At 41.5% G+C, this 23,864-nt stretch overlaps 2 protein-coding genes across 3 annotated transcripts; one reads left to right on the forward strand and one right to left on the reverse strand.

Annotated features, from left to right (window-relative positions):
* Positions 1-11,819: 11,819 nt before the first annotated feature.
* On the reverse strand, positions 11,820-14,271 carry fam43a (family with sequence similarity 43 member A). The gene has a single exon (XM_027171460.2). The coding sequence runs from the start codon at positions 13,980-13,982 to the stop codon at positions 12,942-12,944; it is 1,041 nt and encodes a 346-aa protein (XP_027027261.1). The 5' UTR covers positions 13,983-14,271; the 3' UTR covers positions 11,820-12,941.
* Positions 14,272-16,196: 1,925 nt separating this feature from the next.
* lsg1 (large 60S subunit nuclear export GTPase 1) lies at positions 16,197-22,778 on the forward strand. 2 transcript variants are annotated; one of them, XM_027171459.2, is made up of 14 exons: positions 16,201-16,695; positions 17,148-17,274; positions 17,366-17,486; positions 19,269-19,355; positions 19,443-19,529; positions 19,651-19,711; positions 19,784-19,960; positions 20,317-20,643; positions 20,723-20,824; positions 21,135-21,278; positions 21,387-21,510; positions 21,596-21,675; positions 21,743-21,916; positions 22,028-22,778. In XM_027171459.2, the coding sequence occupies exons 1-14, from the start codon at positions 16,564-16,566 to the stop codon at positions 22,205-22,207; spliced, it is 1,923 nt and encodes a 640-aa protein (XP_027027260.1). In that variant the 5' UTR covers positions 16,201-16,563; the 3' UTR covers positions 22,208-22,778. The 2 variants fall into 2 exon arrangements, with proteins under 2 accessions (XP_047665895.1, XP_027027260.1); XM_047809939.1 differs by lacking the exon at positions 21,743-21,916 and having other exon boundaries at positions 16,197-16,695.
* The last annotated feature ends 1,086 nt before the right edge of the window (positions 22,779-23,864 follow it).

Genomic DNA, 23,864 nt, shown 5'->3' on the forward strand with positions numbered 1-23,864 from the left:
TAGCCAGTGATTTGGGGTTGTGCTGCAGCTCAGTGGTAAAGGTGTTAGGACTAACAAGTTGGGCCTTTGATCAAAGCCCATTAACCCGCAATAGCTGTGTAGAGAACACAATATAAATGTATATTGCTCTGGATAAGGATGTCTGCCAAATGCTTTGCTGTTGTCTTGAGACTTCTGCTGCTCTAAAATGCAGCCATGCGTCTTGACAGTGTCACCCTTCAGTTTCCTTCTGGGTTTGTACTGTATATTTATACTCTAATTAAAACCATTCTGCTTGCTTGCAAACATAGCAATGAACCAGCATCTTCCCACGATCTGCCAAATCCCATGTAATACCTCTGGCCACAAATATGGCTTAGTTTGCTCTGGCTCCATTAAAGACTTGTGCACCGGTGCTCACAGGAATAAACTTCCACAGGCTAAACCCCTAGGTGCTTTTAAAATCAGGCTGAAAACCCATGTCTGCTGTTAATTACTGCACTCGGGTTCCAGCACAAACAATTTACAAGTAAATTTGTGTGTGTGTGTGTGTGTGTGTGTGTGTGTGTGTGTGTGTGTGTGTGTGTGTGTGTGTGTGTGTGTGTGTGTGTGTGTGTGTGTGTGTGTGTGTGTGTGTGTGTGTGTGTGTGTGTGTGTGTGTGTGTTATTCTGCATTCAAGGTGTGTGTTATTCTGCATTCAAGGCATCCTTTATAACTGCATGCTTTCATTTTCGTCTCTTGTGGCTTGTTATGTTCGACCGGTTGTCCATATACCCCAGAAATGTTATTCATCAGAATTAATTCTTTTTGTTTTCCCCTTTGACCTTCCTCTAATCTTCTCCATGCCTCACATAATTGTGAAAATAAGCTGTGACTCTCATTCTCCAGACCCATTGTTTAACAGACATTCCTGTCTTGCTGAGCAACACTGAGAATGTTTTTATTTTTTTTTTTGTTTTCTGATTAGCAGAGCATCAGTTTCCTGTACACAGTGTTACTGCTAGTGTGGGTTATAAGCACCGCTCTCCTTCAGGTCGTCCCTGGAGTCCCTGACCTCCTGCTCAGCTTCCTGTTTACATGCTGCACTGTGGATGGGTTATTTTTGGGCTGTCTGAGGTACTAATGTGTTGATTTTAAGCCCCAGAATAAGGAGAACATTAGCTGTGTATTGTATGTATAAGGGGCACGATGCTATAAATAGTCTGATGATGTGCATACATTCATACAAACATACATACTGGACTTACTCATTGTTTGCTCTTTATTGATGAAATAACATTCGGAATAAGCGATTTGACAGACAATGGGACGTCTAAACTACAACGCTGGAATGTGAAGTATGAACGCAGAATGCAGAACTTGTCAGAGGAGAGGAGTCACTTTTGGCCTGTTTTTCAGGCTCTCACGCTTGTTTATCTTCCACGCTTCCTGCGCTCCTTCTGCCGTTCATGTGCTGTTCACTGCTTTTGCCAGAGATCTCACCCGCACTCACTGGAACAGTCCACCCTCCTTCTCGTTGGCTGCCTTTACTCCCATTCTAATGAAAAATCAGCAGACTGTTCTCTTGTCTGAAGACTTGAGATCAGACCAGCAACTTGTAAAAGGAAGGACGAATGCACGAGTGATACTGAGTTTGGGTTCATATTACAGTAATCAGGCTGAACTAAAGCAGACAGATAAACTCTACACCATCTCTATTACAGCTCTCTTCAGCTCCTTAAGCAGCTATAGCCGTAGGATCTTTAACCGTTAACGTAACTACACTATCTTTCTGCTAGAAGTGGGATTAGGAGCCAGGTAAAAACCTGCCTGTAGAAATCCCCAAAGCTACTTTCACACATCGATGGTTTTATCGCTGTAGGCTTCCAGTCGCTGTACTATGAAGTCTCTATAGGTGTTCCTGCTACCAGTTGCCATAGCAATAACATGTATCAGTGGGTGGTGCAACTAGCTTTCAAAAACAATTGTACACGTGCATCACATCATACAAGATGAAGGACAAGCAGCGTGTCCGCTTCGTCACCAAGTCGATCCATGAGGTAAATGTACTACAGTAATGGCGTGTCACGCCAATGGACATGCCCACATCTAGTCACCTATGTCACTGGAAGTCTCCAGATGCTTTGTCGCTGTGAGTCACCACATGTATGAACAGAGCATAAAACCTTCTCAGCAGTGAATGTCACACTTTGCCCAAGTTTAAGCAAACCTGTACTGTATGTCTCTCACCTCAGGTAAAAGTGACACAGTGTCATTTCTCACCCAACTGCATGCCCTTACAGTGATGCTGAAATACTTACAGATTAACTGAATATCGTGTGCATCATAGACAAGGTCACCGCCCTGTTGCTAACCCAACTGATTAGTCTTATTCCATTTCACTGCAACATATCAATATCAAAAATTAGTTTTGGGCTGAATAACTGCGTTTACTGCTGTGTTTAACAGAGATGGGGGACTCGAGTCATATGACTTGACTCTAATCAGACTTAAGTCACAAATTTGAGACTTGAGACTTGCTTGACAAATATTAAAAAAAGACTCGACTTGACTTTGAGTTGACATTCATGACTTGAGACTTACTTGTGACTTGTGTGACTTACTCCCACCTCTGGTGTTTAAATACATTCTAATTCAACAAATATATTCTCTAATTTTGCTTGTATTTGCTCATCCTGTGTAGAACGGTTGCTGCAGTAAAAAAAAAAAGAAAAGAATGAACTTCATGGATATTTTTTCCTTCTTACACAATGTGTAAGAACGTGTTACGTGACATGGTTCCTACCTGATCAGGGTGATAATACAAACCTGTTGTTGTTGTTTTCAACGTGTTCATATCATTCACAAACCTGATTTACCAGCCAACCATCCAATAAATAAATAAATAAATAAATAAATAAAACATGCGTTACATAAAAAGCTGGTATGTTCTTCATACAGTTCTCCCTTTACAGACATTAAAGGCAGCTTTCATACATCCATCATCTATAGTATAAATAATATGAAAAGATTTCTATGAAGCGAAAGGTTTTGTATAACAATCATGTTAATTCTTTCTAAACCGAATCGTAAGCGCTGGAAATTCTTCATCCCTGAACATAGTGTGATGTAATGATCTGTTCTAAAAGATATTTGGTGCCTTTCTATTCACTGTGATATTAATTAAAGTGTGGAGCTTGTTGGTTACTGGTGACAAAAAAAAGTCACTTACGTCCTTAAGTCACCTTAAGACCTTACTTCCAAAAATGAATCCCTAATTATCCTTAATTCATTGTCTTAATTACATTTTTCTTAAGAGGGAAGTTTGTCTTGCACCTCCAGGGTTGGGGGATTGATTCCTAACTCTGTGGAGTGTGTGTGTGTGTGTGTGTGTGTGTGTGTGTGTGTGTGTGTGTGTGTGTGTGTGTGTGTGTGTGTGTGTGTGTGTGTGTGTGTGTGTGTGTGTGTGTGTGTGTGTGTGTGTGTGTGTGTGTGTGTGTGTGTTCTCCTAGTGGTTACTGTTTTCCTTCCTTAATCCAAAAACATGGACTGTATTAAACATACAAGCAAAAAATGTTTTAGGTTTATCAGGGTGTGGTACTTGGATTTAATATATCCAAAAAAAAATTTTTATGTTGTTCTGAACTTTGTTGCTCGCTTCCCCATACCTACATTCTGTACTCACTGAATCACTTTAGGCTGCTTTTTGCAATAACTCATATATGAAGTATGCAGTGTCACCTGCAGGTTCACGCAGTTGCAGGTAAACAGCAAAAGCAACTTAATACGGCATATTAGTGTCAGGAATAAGGGCAAATATGGTGCAATGGTTACAGCTCTGTGTTACTGATTAGAAGGTTGGGGGTTCGAGTCCCAACAACACTAACCTACAAGGCTTTATATACCCTAGTTACAAAGGGTTTTGCTATAAAGTATATGTGACAGATAAAATCTTCTCTGCTGAAATTTTACTGACTTAAATTTTCATGTGAATCTTTGTTTCTCACACATAGATAAGGGAGGAGGAATTCGAGCTATGTGAAGTTCACGATAGACTGATTGAATGTGCTGAGTAAATGTGCTCCATTTACAGCAGATGATTTCTTACATCATACCCAAATTGTGTTGAATCCAACCAACCTGATCTAATCTAACCAACATAACGCACTAAACACTAAACATACAATTTAATGTTTCACTTTGATTCTCTAATGATTCACAAAATGGATTCACTAATTATTCACAACTTCAGTTCACTAACAATTTGAAACTTTGCTTCCTGAACAAATCACTAGTGATTCACAATTTCAATGCACAATTTCAATTTACTTAATTCACAACTGTGATTCTCAGACAAAAAACTAACGATTCATAACTTCAATTCACTAATGATTCACAACGAATCACAACTTCAATTCGCTGACAATTCACTAAGGAATTAACAACTGACACTAAAAATTCAGAAACTGGATTCACTAATGATTCACAACTTCAACTGACTAATGATTTACATCTTTGCTTCATGAACAAATCACTAATGATGCACAATTTCAATTCACAATTTTTAATCACAAATGATTCACAACTGTGATTCACTAATAACTGAGTTTGATTCATGATCCATTTGAAACTTTACTTCACAACCTTGTTTGTTTAAGATTCATGTAATATACATCTATATAGACTTTGGTGCTTCTGAATGTTTATTTGAGCATTTTGAATTTCAGGTGATCTTATCCTCTTTGTAACAAATCCTCTAATAATCTCTAATAAGCTCTGTACTCTTATTGCACGTGTTCCCAGAAAGAGATTAATTCTGTAGAAGGCTGACAGACAGACAGACAGACAGACTGACTGACTGACTGACTGACTGACTGACTGACTGACTGACTGACCAACAGACAGACTGACTGGCAGACAGACAGACAGACAGACAGACAGACAGACAGACAGATAGACCGACCAACAGACAGACAGACAGACCGACAGACTGACTGACTTACTGACCAACATACAGACAGAAAGGCAGGCAGGCAGCCAGCCAGACAGACAGACAGACAGACAGACAGACAGATAGACAGACAGAGAGAGAGACAGACAGATAGATACGCAGACTGTCTGACTGACTGACAGACAGACAGACAGACAGGTAGACAGATAGACAGACAGATAGACAGACAGACAGACTGACCAACAGACAGTCATACAGACTGACAGACAGACAGACTGACCGACAGACAGACAGACAGACAGACAGACAGACAGACTTTATGACCGACAGACAGACAGACTGACTGACTGACAGACAGACAGACAGACTTTATGACCGACAGACAGACAGACAGACTGACCGACAGACAGACAGACAGACAGACAGACAGACAGACTGACAGACTGACAGAAAGACAGACAGACAGACAGAATGACCAAGAGACAGACAGACAGACAGACAGACAGACAGACAGACAGACAGACTGACTGACAGACTGACAGACAGACAGACAGACAGAATGACCGACAGACAGACAGACAGACAGACAGACAGACAGACAGACAGACAGACTGACTGACTGACTGACTGACTGACTGACTGACTGACTGACAGACTGACAGACAGACGACAGACAGACAGAATGACCGACAGACAGACAGACAGACAGACAGACAGACAGTGGTTGCTCAGATCAGTTGATCTTTTCAAACAAACGTTGCTTCATCTCGAAAGTTGCTATTTTTTATTTATGTAATTTTTTTGCAGCAAAGCAAATCTTCCCCCAAAGCCCTTTATATTTGATAATAAAGAGACACTTTCTCTGTTCTTGTCCTGTGCCATGTGTTTGTCTCTGTATCATAACTCCTTTTTCTGAGGTTTATTATGAGGGTAACTGATGGCCTCAGGCTTGCCGGGGATCTAAAACAAAAGTAACAGGAAGGAAGTGACGGTGATTTCACTTTAAAGCTGCCGTTCTCTTTCTTTCTCATCACACATGGAAACTTTTCTCCACACGTAGGCTGCTGGAAGACTTTAGTTCTGTTGGTGTGTGTGTGTGTGTGTGTGTGTGTGTGTGTGTGTGTGTGTGTGTGTGTGTGTGTGTGTGTGTGTGTGTGTGTGTGTGTGTGTGTGTGTGTGTGCACGCAAAATACCAAACAAACTGGAACGGTTAAAACGACCAGCAGCTGAAAAACACTAACTAATCATCATCTTAATAGTTAAATAAATATATAATATGAAATATTGCTGATGCAGAATTTCTCAACAATCCTCCTTGAAGACTGAGATCTAAACACTTTCCTGTATTCTGAAGTGATCTGAGAGACAAACTGTCTTTAGCAAAAAATAAAAAAAAATTAAATGCAATTTCATTTCTAAGAAGATTTAATATCAACAAAACCTTTTGTGAGCATGTGACTGACAGTAAGCATTAGGTACGAGATGTTTCTCTCTCTCTCTCTCTCTCTCTCTCTGTCTCTCTCCCTCTCTCCCTCTCTCTCTCTCTCTCTCTCTTTCTCTCTCTCTCTCTGTCTCTCTCTCTCTTTCTCTCACCTCTCTCTCTCTCTCTGTCTCTCTCTAATGTCTAAGAAGATTTAATACCAACAAAACCTTTTGTGAGCATGACTGACAGACAGTAAGCATTAGGTATGAGATATGTTCTCTCTCTCTCTCTCTCTCTCTCTCTCTCTCTCTCTCTCTCTCTCTCTCTCTCTCTCTCTCTCTCTCTCTCTCTCTCTCTCTCTCTCTCTCTCTCTCTCTCTCTCTCTCTGATCTGTTTACTCAGCTCCATAAGACTGTGAAGTGAACCATCTGTTAGGAGGATGAGCCGGTGGCTTGCAATTATCTGAAGATTTTCAGCACGTGCCGGTTTATCTCAGGACGTTCACTTCATGTAATTGTCTATATACTGTACACCTTCTGTAACTGCCTTTAATTGTTCTTTAGAGGTCATTATTTGATGAGACAGTATATGAATGACATGAATGGTGGTTGTAACTCGTGCACAGTCCTCGTGCACGCTACAGTTAGGGTTTTATTAAATCAGTATAATCCTGGGTTCAGGACCTATTGAGGAGGAAGGAGTTTTTATTTGAAGAAGGAGTCTGTACTGTATTTTGAACAGGTTCAGCCATGATACAGCCCCTCTGGGGTATATAGAGTTAACAGCCAGGCTCAATGTATAAAAATGATTCGTTCTAAAGATAAAATCAAACAAAAACACAAAAGTACAATAGTGTGCAGTTTAACTGCCTGTGGCTCTGCACACGTCCCTGATGAGAGAGATATCGTCATTAACACCCTTTTGCCACAAACAAAATACTCAGCCTCACACCCAAGAGGTGTTTAAAATGAAATTGCAGATCTCTCTGTGCCACTCGTTCACTGTTTCCTTTATTTATCTGTAGGTGTTTTGGTTGTAGGTCATGTCATTTTAGTAATTAAGGTCATCAACAAAGTTTTATTGTTTAACGGGACATCCCCAGACGACATCCATGTACTTTCTGATTTTCAGAAGAACAATGAAGTGTGTGTGTGTGTGTGTGTGTGTGTGTGTGTGTGTGTGTGTGTGTGTGTGTGTGTGTGTGTGTGTGGGAATGTGTGTGTGTGTATGTGTGTGTATATGTGTGTATGTGTGTGTATGTGTGTGTGTGTGTGTGCGTGTGTGTGTGTGTGTGTGTGTGTGTATGTGTGTGTGTGTGTGTGTGTGTGTGTGTGTGTGTGTGTGTGTGTGTGTGTGTGTGTGTGTGTGTGTGTGTGTGTGTGTGGTCCTTACACCTAGTTTCACTCACTGAGACTTGAATCCACTGCCTACATTCAAATAACATCAAAGAAAGATGGGAGTTCCCCCAAATCCACCCTCAGACCTCCATCATCGAATGTTTGGTTGCTTCGGGATGGACGGAATTAGTGTTAAGTCTGTAACGGACTTATATTCATTTATATGTCGCTCAAAAGCTTCTGGTTACACTACTGTGTACTGTGTAACACTACTGGTACGCTTCTGCCCTACTGGATTATATAGAGTTGTAGAAAGGGCATTATTTATAATCCCACGCACTGGTGTCACCCAGTTCCACTCTGAGTGTGTTTCCTCTCAAGGTTTCTTCCTCGTGTCGTCTCAGGGACGTCTTTGTGCAGCCGTCGCAAAATAACAAATAAAACTGACAAATAAAACTGAACTGAATTACAGCTTTACATGTACATTTGCCATCCTTTTGAAAGCCTAGTTATGGAGCACGATTAACTGCGGCTTCAATCATTTCAGAAGCGTTTACAATCTGATTTTCCTTTAGCGTGTTGATGTGTTGATGTTTGTAAGATTTTCTGAGCGTATTTCCCACCCACCATCAAACGACGGCCCCTTAAGCAGCTCCCTGTCTTCTTTTTTGTTGCATGTAATGCATCACAGGAAGTGTAAAGGTTTGCTGTGAGACAAAAAAAGCCATCAGAGACAAGCGAGTTATATGAAATCTCCAATCGGCATTTGTGAGACCGCAGTCTGTCTGCTGACTCTTCCTGCTCATCTTATTATTATCTGTGCAAACAGAAAAGACCGAAATAACTCTGCTGGACTCTGTTACTCTCCAGAGGGAGGCTTTTGTGTCAAAAACACTGAGAAATGAGAAGCCTGCTCGCTTCAGGGTCCCCCAGCACTTAACATGTCATCAGCGCTCGCTAATTAAGGATGATGTTCCTGACTGAGATTCGCTCACAGTGCCAGCAGAGCACAGGATGTTCAGGGAGACACCAGGTCCGGGTGAGTGTTGTTTGTGCTCGAAGGTCACACCCACATCCAGATGTTTTAGTCTTATTCCTGACCTCACTCATAAAATGACTGTACTGTTTGTGTTCCCAAATGAGCCAACAAAACAAAGAAGCTTACATTTGAGTATTGTCTGTTCAGCTCTTTTCTGAGATCGTTGTGAGCGGTGTACTTTTAATGACACGTTCGTTTTTTTCACCATCTTCTGCTTTTCGGTCATTTTAAATCCTTAAAGTCACCTCGTGTCAGTCACGTTTCCAGTAAAGCAGCTGTGAATGGTGAACTGGAGGCATCTGCATGTGAGGAAAATGAAAGATTCATCCTACACAGGGTCACGAGTCTATCCCAGAGGACTTGGAGAACAAAGCAGGGGACACTCTGGACAGTGTGCTAAGCCATCACAGGACACAATCACACACAATTTAAAGACACCACTCAGCTCACAATGCATATTTTTTGGACCAGAGAAAAGCATTTGGCAGATGAGATTTATCCAGAGAAACTTTTTCAAATTTTTATCACATTTTATGCAACTGAGCAATTAAGGGTTAAACACTCAGCCACAGGTGTTGGCAGTTCAAAGTCACAACCTTGGAAGAGCCGGAATTGAAACTCACAATCTTCTGCTCAGTAGTGTAGTACCTTAACCACTAAGCTACCACATTCCAGAGTACCTGAAGCAAGGAAACTCCCAAAGCACTGGAAGATAAACACAAACTTCACACACACACAACTTTGGAGGTGCAAGGAAAACATGCTACCCATCAAGCCACACACACACATATACACACACACACACACACACACACACACACACACACACACACACACATATACACACACATACACACACACACACACACACACATACACACACACACACATACACACACACATACACACACACACACACACACACACATACACAGACACACACACACACACATACACACACACACACAGACACACACACACACACAGACACACACACACACACATAAACACACATACACACACACACACAGACACACACACACACACAGACACACACACACATACACACAACTTTGGAGGTGCGAGGAAAACATGCTACCCATCAAGCCACACACACACACACACATACACACACACACATACACACACACACAAACACACAACTTTGGAGGTGCGAGGAAAGCATGCTACCCATCAAGCCACAGTACACCCCCCACCCCCCTCGCACGATGGTGTAGATATCTGTTTTTGTGTGATTTACTGCGCTGCTGTCCACACAACACACATGAGCTACAAACAGGTATAGCATCTCATCAGTAAGGATCTAGATTTCAGGACTTAACAACATGAGCGGTCTGCAGCGTCTGACAAACACGTAATAGACTCCTTACTCGTTTGCATTATTTAAGCAGACGAGTAAAGAGTCTATTAAAGGGACGTGTTTTCATTCAGCACACTTATTGTCATTGTAACATTCCAGCTCGAAGTTCCTTTCACTCCAAAAACTTTTTTAATACTTCTAATTAATTAATACTTATTCTAATTATTATATATTAATACATCTTTCATAGAAGTGTTTGCTAGCATCAGGCAGGAAAAATCCATATTAGATAGATTATAAGTAGTGCTGTGATCATTTGGGATGATTTGCAGGTAAGATGCTTTAAAAAAAAAGACACGGAAGCCTCCTCTTTTATTTGCTCTGTTGGAGAATGAAATAATAAACAGCTACTTTAACTGCAATGTCAGTTACAGGCCTGAGAGGTTGTTGGTGCGGTTCTACCGTAGTGACCTACAAACATTCATATGCAATATTTGGCACTGAATTTGTAGTACAGCAACAAGCGTGGACGATAAGAGTGCAGCTTAGCAACAAGGCTTTATTTGTCACGTACACAGTATAACGACACGTAGAAATTATTTTCTTTGGATAATTACAGTTTGTTAGGAAGTCTGAGCACAGGGTCAGCCCTGATATGGTGCTACTGGAGCTGAGAGGGTGAAGGTCCTCACTTAAAGGTGCAGAAAGGACAGTTTGGCCATACTGCTGTTTAAACTCTGACCTTCTGCTCAGTAAACTTAAACCCAACACCATTCCCACACAAAGCTTCACCCGAGAATCTACGAGGATCTATCACTACAAACTACTGCTGTGTGTGTGTTCACTGTTGTGTGTGTGTGTGCACTCTGGATGGGTTAAATTCAGAGAACGAATTCTGAGTCTGGGTCACCGTACTTAGCTGTATGTCACGTCACTTAAAAAGTTATTAATTTATGATTTGTATACTTCATATGTACGGGAGGTAGCACATTTACCTCAAACCTTCAATGTAGGGGTTGAATTCCTGACTCCTCGTTGTGCTTTAAGGGTTTCTTCTTGGTTCTCCAGTTTCCTCAAACACAACAGAGTCAAGCACTTTAGGCTGTTTGACATCAACCCAAATAATCATGGCTTTTTGTTATCAAATGGCTTTTCACACTGTACATTACTAAACTCTGGCTTAAGCTTCATCTTATTTGAATATTTGCAACCATAACAACTACGATGGGTTAAATACGGCAGGCTGAGCACTTTAAATAACGGCTAGTCAAAAAAAAACAAGATGTAAAGTTTTTAACTATTGTTTATATGCAAGGTGTGTGTGTGTGTGTGTGTGTGTGTGTGTGTGTGTGTGTGTGTGTGTGGCTACGAACACTGTGTTGTTTATTATTGTTATTATAAAGTGTCTTAAACTGGAGATGGATCAATTGTCTGGCTTTTAAGTTAATATACATGTTTGGAAGCTGACCGTAGTCCTGTAGTACACGGTTACACTGCGTATGTGTAAGCACTTCTCCAGTGATTCTCTCGCACCTGGTAACAGCTGGAAAAGCCACAGACTGAGGGTTTTTTGTCTAGTGAAGATGTTTCAAACTTACAGGCACATGGACTAGCTACAGGGACCAGAGACTAAACATTTCAAGTGAAAAACAAACTGTTTTAATAGTCATTTGCAGTAAAAAGGAGTGGAAGCTGTTCGTTATAAATCTCAGCATTAGCTACAATAACACTTCTGCAACCTCCTGCTTATTGGCTGCCATATTCAGGTGAATAAACACAAACATTTAAGGATGTTCTGAGTTTTTTTTTATTACTCGTCAATTTTCAAGGTACACAAAAACAACGAACGTGACCCTTTTTAAAAATAATACACGTTGTGAATATTTACATCTCAATACATTCGATTTTCTCTTCTCTTTTGCACAGCAAAGATAATAACAGATTTTTTTTTTATGTATAAGAACATTTGAAAGGAAAGAATGTTGTATACAGGATCATTAACATAACGAAGTAGATACACAACAGTGCGTAATAAGGAACAGAAAATGGAATGTCCTGAACAGAGCTAGCATTGACTGGATAGTCGAAGTGAGTCCTCTAAGGAACGTGCACATATTTGAAGGGTTGGTGTTTAACAGAGAAACATTTCCTTTGGGGAAATGACTTACGTAAACTCTCTTGGATGTAAAACTTTTCATGTGACGAGAGAGAGAGAGAGAGAGAGAAAGAATTTTATTGCGCATTACTCCCTGTCCCAGCTCGGCCTGAGGTCGACTGCACCTTGGTTCTTTCTCCCTAAAGCCAGGTTTCCATCCAAACACTGAATTCAACTTAAACCACCACAAAAAAGCAAACAAAGTACACCACAATTTATCAAACAAACTGTTTCCCCTTTGTAACACAGACAGAGTGGTTAAATCAGGCAACAACTCATTTCATTTTTGTTTCAGATAACAAACATCCAGGTCCTTTCCGCACATCCTGTCCATACGGACGTGCAAGGTTTCCAATTTCAGACCAGGGAAAATCAGTGGCTTCATAATCAGAAATTCCATTCATAATAATGTTTTTAATCTGTTATTCTTAATCCATTTGTAAAGAAAAAAAACATTTACTATTTTATTATATATTTTTGTTATAGTTTAGAATGGAATCAGTCCACGATAACATTTTATATTTCATTTTCCACCTTAAACATCTGATTTCCTTATATTTTCTCTTTCCGTCACACCATCTAACCCATACAAACCCCTTGGATGGATGCAAGAGCCCTTGGATGGAAACTTGGCTTATCCATGCAGGCCGGTCGGAGTCACAAACCTCTAAACGCACGAGCGCTCATTCAAGTGAACGGATAACAGCAGTGGCACAAAAATCTACAACAGAGGACGAAGACACTTTCAGTCGGAGTTCAGCCGACTTCTGGAGCTTTGCGCTCGTCGGCATCGTTGGACACGACGGCAGGATCGTGACTGTTCTCTAACGACGACTCGCTGCTCGTGCTCTCTCCAGACAGCAGTCTGGTCACCCTGAGGTCCGCTTGTAGAGTCCGCACGTCGTTCCCGATGCCCATTTCCCCCAGGTCGTTAATGAGCTGACACAGCCCGGGTTTATCGGTGCCTGTGCGCTCTTCGTCCGTGTCAAGCACGTCCTCACATTCAAACTGTGTGGCTTTTTCCTCGGCTTCCTCGCCGAGCAGGTCCTCGGTGATGGAGCCGAGTTTTGGTGCGCTCCTGCTGCGCTCCACCGGAGGCTTGTAGCAGCACTGGCCGTTCAGCAGCTTGCGTAGTGGCACGAGTGGGATGGTCTGCTCGCCGATCAGCTGCTGCTGCTGGTGCCTTGCGTCGTCGCGACGTTTGAGCCTCTTGAACTCGGCCAGCGCTGTGGCTGAAGTCTGGTACAAAAGCAGTGCCATGGCTTTCGCCTTCTCCGGCCGGGACACGAGCACGGCATGACAGCGCAACATCACCGCCTTGTGCTTCATCTCGTGCCTGTAGATCCAGGCGAAGATCCTGGGCAGTCGTGGATCAGCAACGCAGTATGTGATCCGGTGCAGTAAATAAAGGTGCCCGGGTCTGCGCACTTGATCGTCCATGTGCACCATGCGCACCCCTTGTGAGCTCACCGTCAGCCGCATCTTCGTGCCGCACTTTCCCATTTCGCTCTTGTTCCAAATTTTGCTCACGGCCACATCTGTGCACCCGTCACCTTTCGACTGGATGGTGGTGGCGTTGCCCAAATACAGCACCGTGTACGTTGGGTCCTCGCTCGTGATTTTCACCTTTTTCCTCTTGGATTTGAACATGCTGCCCACCCGGTTCAGCGCGCTCTCCGGACACGCCTTGGCCAGCGTGGTGAGCGCGGAGTAGTTCAGACTCACCGCGTAGCCCTTGTGCTTGGACTGCTTGTCTTCCTCTATTAGGTCGAACTTGTTCTTCTTCCAAGGCAACATTATAGTCGGGTTGTGCACAGGGCGGTCAAAGGAACACCAAGAAGAACAGTCTCGTTGCGTCTAAACGCCAACTACAAACAATGTCTGCGTTTAAACGTCACGACGCGTTACATGATTTAGGTTTCCTAGCACTCACTTCCTTTAACATAGCAGGAGTCAGGAGTGGATCTTATTAGCTGCACCTCATCGTATGGAACCGTCAACTATCTCCAACAGTCCAGACGGCTGTAATTATACACTGGACTGAACCAACTCAGAGTGTCGGGGGGAGGAGGAGCGTGGAGTCTCCAGTGTCCACATTGGAACGAACCAGATGACACCCAGAGGCACCTGTTAGATAGAGAACCTGTTAGCTTTAGAACATGTTAGATATAAAACATGTTAGATATAGAACATTGGGATCTTCTGCATCTTTAATGTTTTTATTCCCTTGTAAATATCAGATTGTTTAACATAAATCCAAATCCCCCCTCTGTGCTGGTTAGAAACAATGATTTTATTAGTTTCTTTAAAACAAAGAAACAACAATGTTAATGCAAAGCATCACATCAGATGTTAAGGTGTTTTTTTTATTTTTACAGTGAATTGGGAAAGTTTACTAAACAACACAAACGACTTTATGCTTTAAAGATTCTAGAATGTGAACATCAATATAATAATAATAATAATAATAATAATAATAATAATAATAATAATAATAATAATAATAATAATAAACGAGGGAATTCTGCCATCTACTGGAGATAGAAGGTAGCACAGAAACTCTCTACTGCAGCTCCCTACAGAATTAGAATCAGAGTCAGGATCAGGATCAGATATTATTGGCCAAATGTGTTGTCACACACAAGGAATTCCAGCTGTTTGTGACTCTCAAATGTAGAGACATATATAACACTATACTGTACATTTAGCTTGGACTATACAAAACCAGATAATACAAACTATACAAGACAAAACAGACAATGTGAGACAATATAGACATTACGAGTATTAAACATGAATACAGATGTTATTGTGATGGTCTGCACAATACAATCTTATCCCAGTCTTATATCACACACATCTTTTGGGGTTTTTCCCCAAACTGTTTCTACAAACTTTGAAACACAAATTGTACAGAAAGTCTTCATACCCTGTAGCTTAACAATTTCCCTTCACTGGATCTAAGAGACACAAACCCTGTCCCATCATGACAATGCAGGGACATTGTCCTCCATATTAGAGGAAGTTATCACACACACACACACACACACACACACACACACACACACACACACACACACACAAATATGATCAGTTCGTTCATATCATCCAGGATTATCTGTGTAACTCTAAACATTACTCTAATTCCAATCTTTCAGTATACTGTACAAGCATGTTCATATATAAAAGGAGTATTAAATATCTACATCAATCATGACAATGTCCCTGTACACAAAGCACAGAGCTCCATGAAGACACGGTGTGTTAATGTCGGAGTAGAAGAAGTGGAGTGTCCTGCACAGAGCCCTGACTCTGACTCAACACCACTGAACACCTTTGTGATGAACTGGAACACCGACTGAACCCCAGAGCTGAACAGTGTCTGATCTCACTAATGATCTTGTAGCTGAATGAACACAAATCCGACATCTAGTGGAAAACCTTCACAGAAGAATGGAGATTTAAATTAGATTGGCTTATTAAAGATGAAATAAATGTGTTGTCAGATGTTGTTGGAAGTGTACACAAGCTTTTGTTTATATCTAGTATATGAAGTTTATTAGAAACAGCATCAATTACAACAGAAAGTTCTCATTAACTGGAATTTTGTCTGATTCAATAAAAATCTTAACAAAATCACAAAACAGCTGATGGAAAAGTAATAGCATCATTTTTATTAGTTTTTTTATTAATACGTAGACGTTAATAAGTCTAATTAACTACTTATCCATCCATAGTGACTGTATATTATGTGATATTGTCCTTATGAAGTGGAATTTATTATTTTAATTGATTATTATGGAATTTATTAATTATGAAGTGGAATTTATTATTAAATATTACAACACACACCAGTCAACACAAGGGGAAGCAGACAGGACAGAATGTAAAGGACTGGTGTAGAAGTGACAAAACTATTATTATTTTATTATTTTATTGTTTTATATCTACTTTGTTTTTGTTTTGCTCCACAGCCGTGACCCTGTGAACCCGGAACTGTTTTAATAGAGTACGGTTTCGGACGACACTTTTAACGCCTGCACGTTAGACGCAACCACCACGTGTTTTTAGTTTGTTTTCCGTTTTCAGTACTCATTTAATGACGTTTTAAAGTAAACAAACGGTATTTTAAAGAAGCGCACACACGTCGTGGACAAAGCAGCAGCTCGGTTTGTTTTCTTTCGTAGTCCAGATTCCGTTATCACGACGACACACCCCTGAATGTCAACATGGAACGTTCCACATCACTTCCTTTGTGTCCTGAATGACGTATCGTTCTCTACATAGGCGCCCTACACTAGGTGTAGTCTGCACACTACGTAGTGCACTTGGTTTATAATCACGGTGTATTCGGGACACGCATGAGCTGTTGTGGCGTATGTTGAACTGCACACGCGTGTTGATCATCATGGGGAAGAAGAAGGCTCAGGGAGAAGGGACAGGTTTAGGGAGAACGTTAATGAAGGACAGACTGAATGCAGCCCGAGGACACAGAAGGAGCGACACTTGGGTATAATGTCATAGCAACAGGACTTACTTTAGTCATTCAGCTCCTGTGCTATTGCTAATCAGCTAACTAGCTACAAGACGTTAGCCTCGTCACTCTGTATACACTGTAGACTAGTTATACTGGTTATAGTAGTATTAGTAGTTACTTTGTGACCAATCAGATCTGTGATGTTCTTTATACAACAGTCTAATAATCTGATTAAACAGTGATCTCTTACTGCGATATAACATTTAATTTACCTGCTTTTACATTTATAACAATATTCTGTTCTTACACAGAACTACAGCTGTGATTGTCAAAGGGACAACACTCAATATTATATACTCATATAGTGTGCGTGTCTCTGTGTGTGTGCGTGTCTCTCTCTCTCTCTGTGTCTCTCTCTGTGTGTCTGTCTCTCTCTCTCTTGTTATATAACAGATGAATAACAGCTGATGTTTTTTCCCCACCAGCTCCACACCAGTGAACTGAATGACGGATACGATTGGGGTCGTCTGAATTTGCAGTCTGTAACGGAACAGAGTTCTTTGGACGACTTTCTGGCCACAGCCGAACTCGCCGGAACAGAGTTCACTGCAGGTAAGATCTTTTTCTGCGCTGTCTCTAGTCCTGTCGTCTAGACGTTATGGTTAAGTACGCTGTCTCACTAGTGAGTGCTGTAATGTTTCAGAGAAGCTGAACATCAGATGGGTTCCAGCTGAAGCCAGGAGCGGTTTACTGACTGCTGAAGAATCCAAGAGACTAAAGAAACTTCATGAAGATAACAGACAGCTCCTTCGCATCCCACGGAGGTTTTTATATATATATATATATATATATATATATATATATATATATATATATATATATATATATATATATATATATATATATATAATTATTATTGTTGTTATTATTGTTGTATATCATTTATCTGCTGAGTAATGACCTTTTGAAAGATCAGGTTCAGCCACCCAGCTGCATTTGTGTATACATATATAATGGCAGAGGTGGCAAAAGTACACACATCCTTTACTCAAGTAGAAGTACAGATACTCATTTTTAAGTACACTCTTACTCAAGTTAAAGTAAAGAAGTATGGGCTCTGACATGTACTTAAGTAAAAAGTCGCCGTTACTACTACCTGTTTAGTGTCATGCTGGTAACTGGACGTCATGTTTTATTTATATGTATATGTGTATATGTATATATGTGTGTGTGTATATGTATATATAATTTTGGAGTGTGCTGATGGATATTTGTGTTCATCAGTCACAAGATTGTTACGAAAGGCAGGCACTGATGTAGGTGAGGTAGGGTGGAGTCAGCTTTCACATTCATCCCAAAGGTGTTCAATAGGGATGAGATAAGAAAACAACCACATATAGCAGGAAAGGTCAGGTGACCCAATACTTTTGGAAATATAATGTATACCAAGTGTATCACCAAGGCCATATCCCAAACTGTAGGGAGATTCCAGCTCTGTCCTTGAAAACAACTCAATTATTGTGATGTTTTACAAATGATAAAATTAATGTTAATTAAATTAAGCACTTCGTGTTTTTTGGGTTGACACCAGGGGCGGTTCTAGGGTTTCATCTTTAGGGGGGTTTAGCCCTTAGTGAGAATTTAAAACAAGAAGAGTTCTATATTATATGACAACTCTAGTAATAAGAATAGTAACATTTCAACTGATTTTGGTTACCGTCTTTGCGTCTTTCCGCCGATTAACGTTATAGATAAACGCCTCCAGCTCTGACTGCGCGTGCACGCTGCGCGTACCTGTGCTTTTCTTTTCTAATAAAGCAGACAGCTGAAGACGCACTTTTGAAACACTACAGCACGTGCGTGTAAAAGCAAAGTAAAAAAAATCGCTCTTGGATCAAACTGATAAATAATTTTCTTTCCCATCGACGACATGTCCTGCATTTTAATGTCATTTTTATTGTTTATTTATGAAAGTAAAAATGATCCTTATAGTTTTAGGGTGGCTGAGATTACAGACAGGGGGCTGAAGCCATCCTAAAAACGGGCTAGAACCCCCCCTGGTTGACACAATTCGCAACGCATTCGCAAGGACTCCTTTTTGATGCCGATTATTACAAACATCTCCCTCATATATGGCCATGTGTGTTCAGGAATGTCCTCAGTGTTAGTTATTTTAACATTGGTGACTCCCTCTGAATTAACATTAGCCATTCCTTTTGTAGGCGTGCTGCTCATTGTTAGCGCTGCTATCCTTAGTCTATGTCTGATAGCCAGTAAATAATACAGTACACCAGTCACATGGGGAAAAAGCCGCACACTGATAGGATGATAGGCTGGAAACAGCACCCAATGAGAAGGAAATAATACTAAAAGCAACAAGTCTGTTTTGAAAATGTAGGAAGTAAAAAGTACAGATATTTGTGTAAAAATGTAATGAGTAAAAGTAAAAAGTTGTCCGAAAATAACTAGTGGAGTAAAGTACTGATACCAGAAAAATGTACTTAAGTACAGTAACGAAGTATTTTTACTCCATTACTTCCCACCTCTGTATAATGGTAATGGCTGTGAGTTGTTCTCACTCCTTCTTCTCCTTTGTTTCCTTTCAGACCGCACTGGGATGTGAACACGAGCCCTGAGATCCTGCAGCAAGCTGAGAGAGACACCTTCCTGACATGGAGGCGAGAGCTGGCGAGGTGAGGGAGCAAATTTAACACTTCCTTCCAAACGGTTCCTCGTCTTTATTTTAATCACTTTCATCCTTTTTTTTTTTGCCGTATCAGCCTGGAGGAAGAGCAGAAGCTGATTCTTACGCCTTTTGAGAGGAACCTGGATTTTTGGAGGCAACTTTGGAGAGTTATCGAGAGAAGGTACTTTAGTTAAAAGCCATGCAAATCTCTGCCATGTTTTATGTGCGTCTGTACAAACAGCGATGCTTTGAATAAACTTTATATAAACTTTATACTTTATTCTGTGTTATTTTCTTTCTAGTGACGTTGTGGTTCAAATAGTTGACGCCAGAAACCCTTTGCTGTTCCGCTGCCCAGATCTGGTACGTACGCAGCTATTCGTTTTAACCCGGTTCTGTCTTCGTTTACGGCAACAGGTTATTGTTTTTAATCAGGAGAAATATGTCCTGGAGGTATCCGGTCACAAGGTGAACATGCTGCTGTTGAACAAAGCGGATCTGCTGACCCGAGAGCAGCGTCGTGCCTGGGCAGAGCATTTTCAGAAGGAAGGTATCAGAGCGGTGTTCTGGTCCGCGCTGGCCGAGGCACAGCGGCTGGAAGCTGAAGAAAAGGTGAGAAATTCATGACACATATACAGCCAGGGTAAATATAGCATTCTCATGCTGTTGGGTTTGGTGTTTGGATATAATTCAACTGTATAGATCCACTAACAAAATGCAAACAAATCCACATGAGGGGTGGGGGAGGAGGAGTCTACACGAGGGGTGGGGGAGGAGGAGTCTACACGAGGGGTGGGGGAGGAGGAGTCTACACGAGGGGTGGGGGGGCTGGAGTCTACATTTTTTTATTGGATTTTACCCTTCGGCTTCCTAATATTCAGTACGTTTGATGAAAGCAGGTGAATTGAACATGTACTGTACTGGTACACACATTTTACCCTGTGATTATTTCCTGCCTAATTTTAAAGGGAGAAGTGCTCAGTGATGCCGAAGTGCTCAGTGATGCCGAACTGAACACGGAGAAGACGTGGGTTCACCCCGGCGGACCCGAGGTCTCACAGGAGAGCAGTGAAGATGAGGAGGACACAACAGCAAGTTTTGAGGACTGTACCTCAGAGCCAGACTGGCAGACCTGCTCGGAGCCATCAGGAGACGAAGACGAGAAAGAGAAGCCTTCAGACTGCGGCTCGTTTTATAACTCCAGCCGTCTGCTGCGCAAAGACGAGCTGCTCGAAATGTTTAAATCTGCACATTCTGGAGCCAAGTGTAAGGAAGGCCAACTAACAGTAGGACTGGTGAGCTCGAATGTGTAGGACACACACACACACACACACACACACGACATGACATGACATCATCTCCTCTCTGTTTAAGGTGGGTTATCCTAACGTTGGAAAAAGCTCCACCATCAACACCATCTTTAGGAATAAGAAAGTCTCCGTGTCTGCTACACCTGGACACACCAAGCACTTTCAGGTACTTTTACTCAACACTGAAGAGATCATACTTCTATCAGATCAGGACTATGAGACTCAGTGGGCGTGGCCTGATTCACCTTTCTGTCTGTAATGAACTCATTAAAGGTGTGGTCTCTGATGTTTGAAAGCCTCTCTCTCTTTCTGTCTCTGTCTGTCTCTCTCTTTTCGTGTCTCTCTGTCTCTTTGTCTCTCTCTGCATTGTATATCTGTCCTCTCTCTCTCTCTTTGTCTCTCTCTCTCTGCACTGTAAATCTTTCTCTCTCTCTCTCTCTCTCTCTAAACGGGTGTTAAATGTGTGTGTGTTGTAGACGTTGTTTGTTGAACCAGGTCTGTGCCTGTGTGACTGTCCTGGACTGGTCATGCCTTCCTTCGTGTCCACCAAAGCTGAAATGATCTGTAGTGGGATTCTCCCTATCGACCAGATGCGAGACCACGTCCCGGCCGTCTCTCTCATATCCTCTCACGTATTTCTTGATGACAATTGATTGCGTTACTCACGTTTGCTGTTTAAAGTACTGAGCGTTTCTCTAGTGTGTAAGCGAGCCCCTTAACTCGAGTACGTTTGTCAGACGATTCCACGCACTGTGCTGGAGGGAACCTACGGCATCAACATCGTCCGCCCGAGAGAGGACGAGGACCCGGATCGGACTCCCACCGCCGAGGAACTGCTTTCAGCTTACGGATGTAGGCCACTAACCGTTCCCATAAGAGCACACATAGTGTGATGAGCAGAGTGTAAATGTGAAGCTTTGTAAATGTGTGTGTTCAGATATGAGAGGCTTCATGACTGCACACGGTCAGCCAGACCAGTCCAGATCAGCTCGCTACGTCCTGAAAGACTACGTTAGCGTAAGTCATTTTCACAATTTTTTTACCGCTTGAAGAAAATAATAGTGTAGTAATAATGGCTTTGCAGGGAAAGCTGCTCTACTGTCACTCACCTCCTCACATCGTCGCTAAAGACTTCCAGCCTCAGCACTTAAAGTTTGTAAATCAAACCAATCGCAGCAGCGGTGCTTCCACGTGTGGCAGTAAACCTAACAAAGTCAAACAGATCGAAAACACTGTGGATAAAACTTTCTTTCACCAAGTAAGCAATCATTAATTCATTTACATAACTAGTCTCTCTCTCTCGCTCGCTCTCTCTCTCTCCCCAAACATTTTTGTTAAACATTCACTCATGCTGTTTGACGTCTCGCAGGAAAACGTCCGGGCGCTGACGAAGGGAGTGCAGATGGTGATGGGGTACAAACCTGGCAGCGGCCCACAAGCGCAGGGAAAAGCAGGTGCAGAACAACAAGCTGGGAAACCGTGGAAAAAACACGGCAACCGGAACAAGAAGGAGAAAGTGAGAAGACTCAATAAACACCTGGACGCTTGATGTGGAAAAGGAACAAAGACACAGTTTCTGTCTGAGGCTGAGGGTCTAAATGGGAATATTTGGACTTCTAATAAAAACCTTTTTCTGAAAATCCATTCTCAGTTCCACCATAAAAATATATTTATGCCTGATTTTGTATTAATGATGTTCTGATAGTTTACATACACGTTATATCCTAAATATACTGTACAGTTACCCATGTAACGGGTTCTGTCTCAGCCGCACATCCCTGGGTTGAGCTTCATCCCAGTGTGAGTGTGAGAGAGAGAGAGAGAGAGAGTGTGTGTGAGTGTGAGAGAGAGAGAGTATGTGTGCGTTTCATTTCCATCTCCAGGTCTGCTGGGTTTCATGGTACCCTGAGACTGATTACATTCTCACCTCGCACTCAGTGTCTGTGATAGTCTCCAGATTCACTGCATCCTTGACCTGGATAAAGTGGTTAATGAAAGTGTGTGTGTTGTACATTTCACTGCATATTTAAAAGTGTCATGCTTGACAGGACCTTTTCCACATTCTTTTTTTTTTTCAACGGTTTTGTCAATATATACAAAAATAAAATATTGTCGTCATATTTTACTGTTCAGGTTTCTCACACTCACTAAATCCATCATGGCTCGTTTATGTACGCTGTAAAGCACAGGTTCTAAACCGTGATCCTGGATCATCTCTCCATCTGTTTTAGCATTTATTTTCTGATATGGGAAGTGTTCAGTCTGTTCCAGTTTAACCCAAAGGTGTTCAGTGGTGTTGAGTCCAATCTTCTCTTCTGTGAAGGTTTTCCACTAGATGTCGGATGTGTTCATTCAGCTACAAGATCGTTAGTGAGGTCAGACACTGTTCAGCTCTGGGGTTCAGTCGGTGTTCCAGTTCATCACAAAGGTGCTGAGTCAGAGTCAGGGCTCTGTGCAGGACACTCCACTTCTTCTACTCCGACATTAACACATTGTGTCTTCATGGAGCTCTGTGCTTTGTGCACAGGGACATTGTCATGATGGGACAGGGTTTGTGTGACTCAGCTCCAGTGAAGGGAAAGTCTAGGGCCAGTTCAAAAAGTTTAATCTGGTCTAAGTCTAATCAAAATGATCCGGATTTGGAAATCCCATTTTTTCCTATTCAGGATCAGGTAATCCGTCTAACTTTTACGCTGTTTTTTCAAAGCAACATTGGATGTTTCACCCTGATCCACAGACACCGTTTTCATGATGACCAAATCTGGATTATCTGTGCTCTAAATGGGACAACATATCACACATGAGCTACCGGTTATGTAAAGAACAGGTAGAAGAGCCAACATGGGGTCAGTGTAAGAGTTTTTTATTTTGAGACAAAACCCAAAAATAACAAATCCACTTCCATTCATAATTTCTTTTATGACCCTTCATCTGAGTCATAAAAAATAAATATACATTAACAAATACATTGTGGATATTTTGAAAACATCTTAAAAAAATAAAATGGTTAAATGTCCAATAGTTTATAACAAAATAATGTTCAGGGTTCTTTTTCCTCTGAGGACGAGAGAGCAGCATCTCCAAGCTCTGCCTTTAGGAGGCGGATCTGAAGCTTTGGTTTGAAGTTTTGCTTCAATAAAAATGTATCCACTAAATTATACAAATTTATTATTTGACCCATTTTAAAGTTTTACTACATTTTCCTC

This window comes from Tachysurus fulvidraco, chromosome 2 (genome assembly GCF_022655615.1).
Source record: "Tachysurus fulvidraco isolate hzauxx_2018 chromosome 2, HZAU_PFXX_2.0, whole genome shotgun sequence".
Taxonomy (NCBI): domain Eukaryota; kingdom Metazoa; phylum Chordata; class Actinopteri; order Siluriformes; family Bagridae; genus Tachysurus; species Tachysurus fulvidraco.

Coding starts and splice junctions, on each gene's coding strand:
- fam43a (XM_027171460.2), bottom strand. CDS start 13,982: ATGTTGCCTTGGAAGAAGAACAAGTTCGACCTAATAGAGGAAGACAAG.
- lsg1 (XM_027171459.2), top strand. CDS start 16,564: ATGTTGAACTGCACACGCGTGTTGATCATCATGGGGAAGAAGAAGGCT. Junction 19,712..19,783: donor TGTTCCGCTGCCCAGATCTG/GTACGTACGCAG, acceptor GTTTTTAATCAG/GAGAAATATGTCCTGGAGGT. Junction 20,825..21,134: donor GACACACCAAGCACTTTCAG/GTACTTTTACTC, acceptor TGTGTGTTGTAG/ACGTTGTTTGTTGAACCAGG.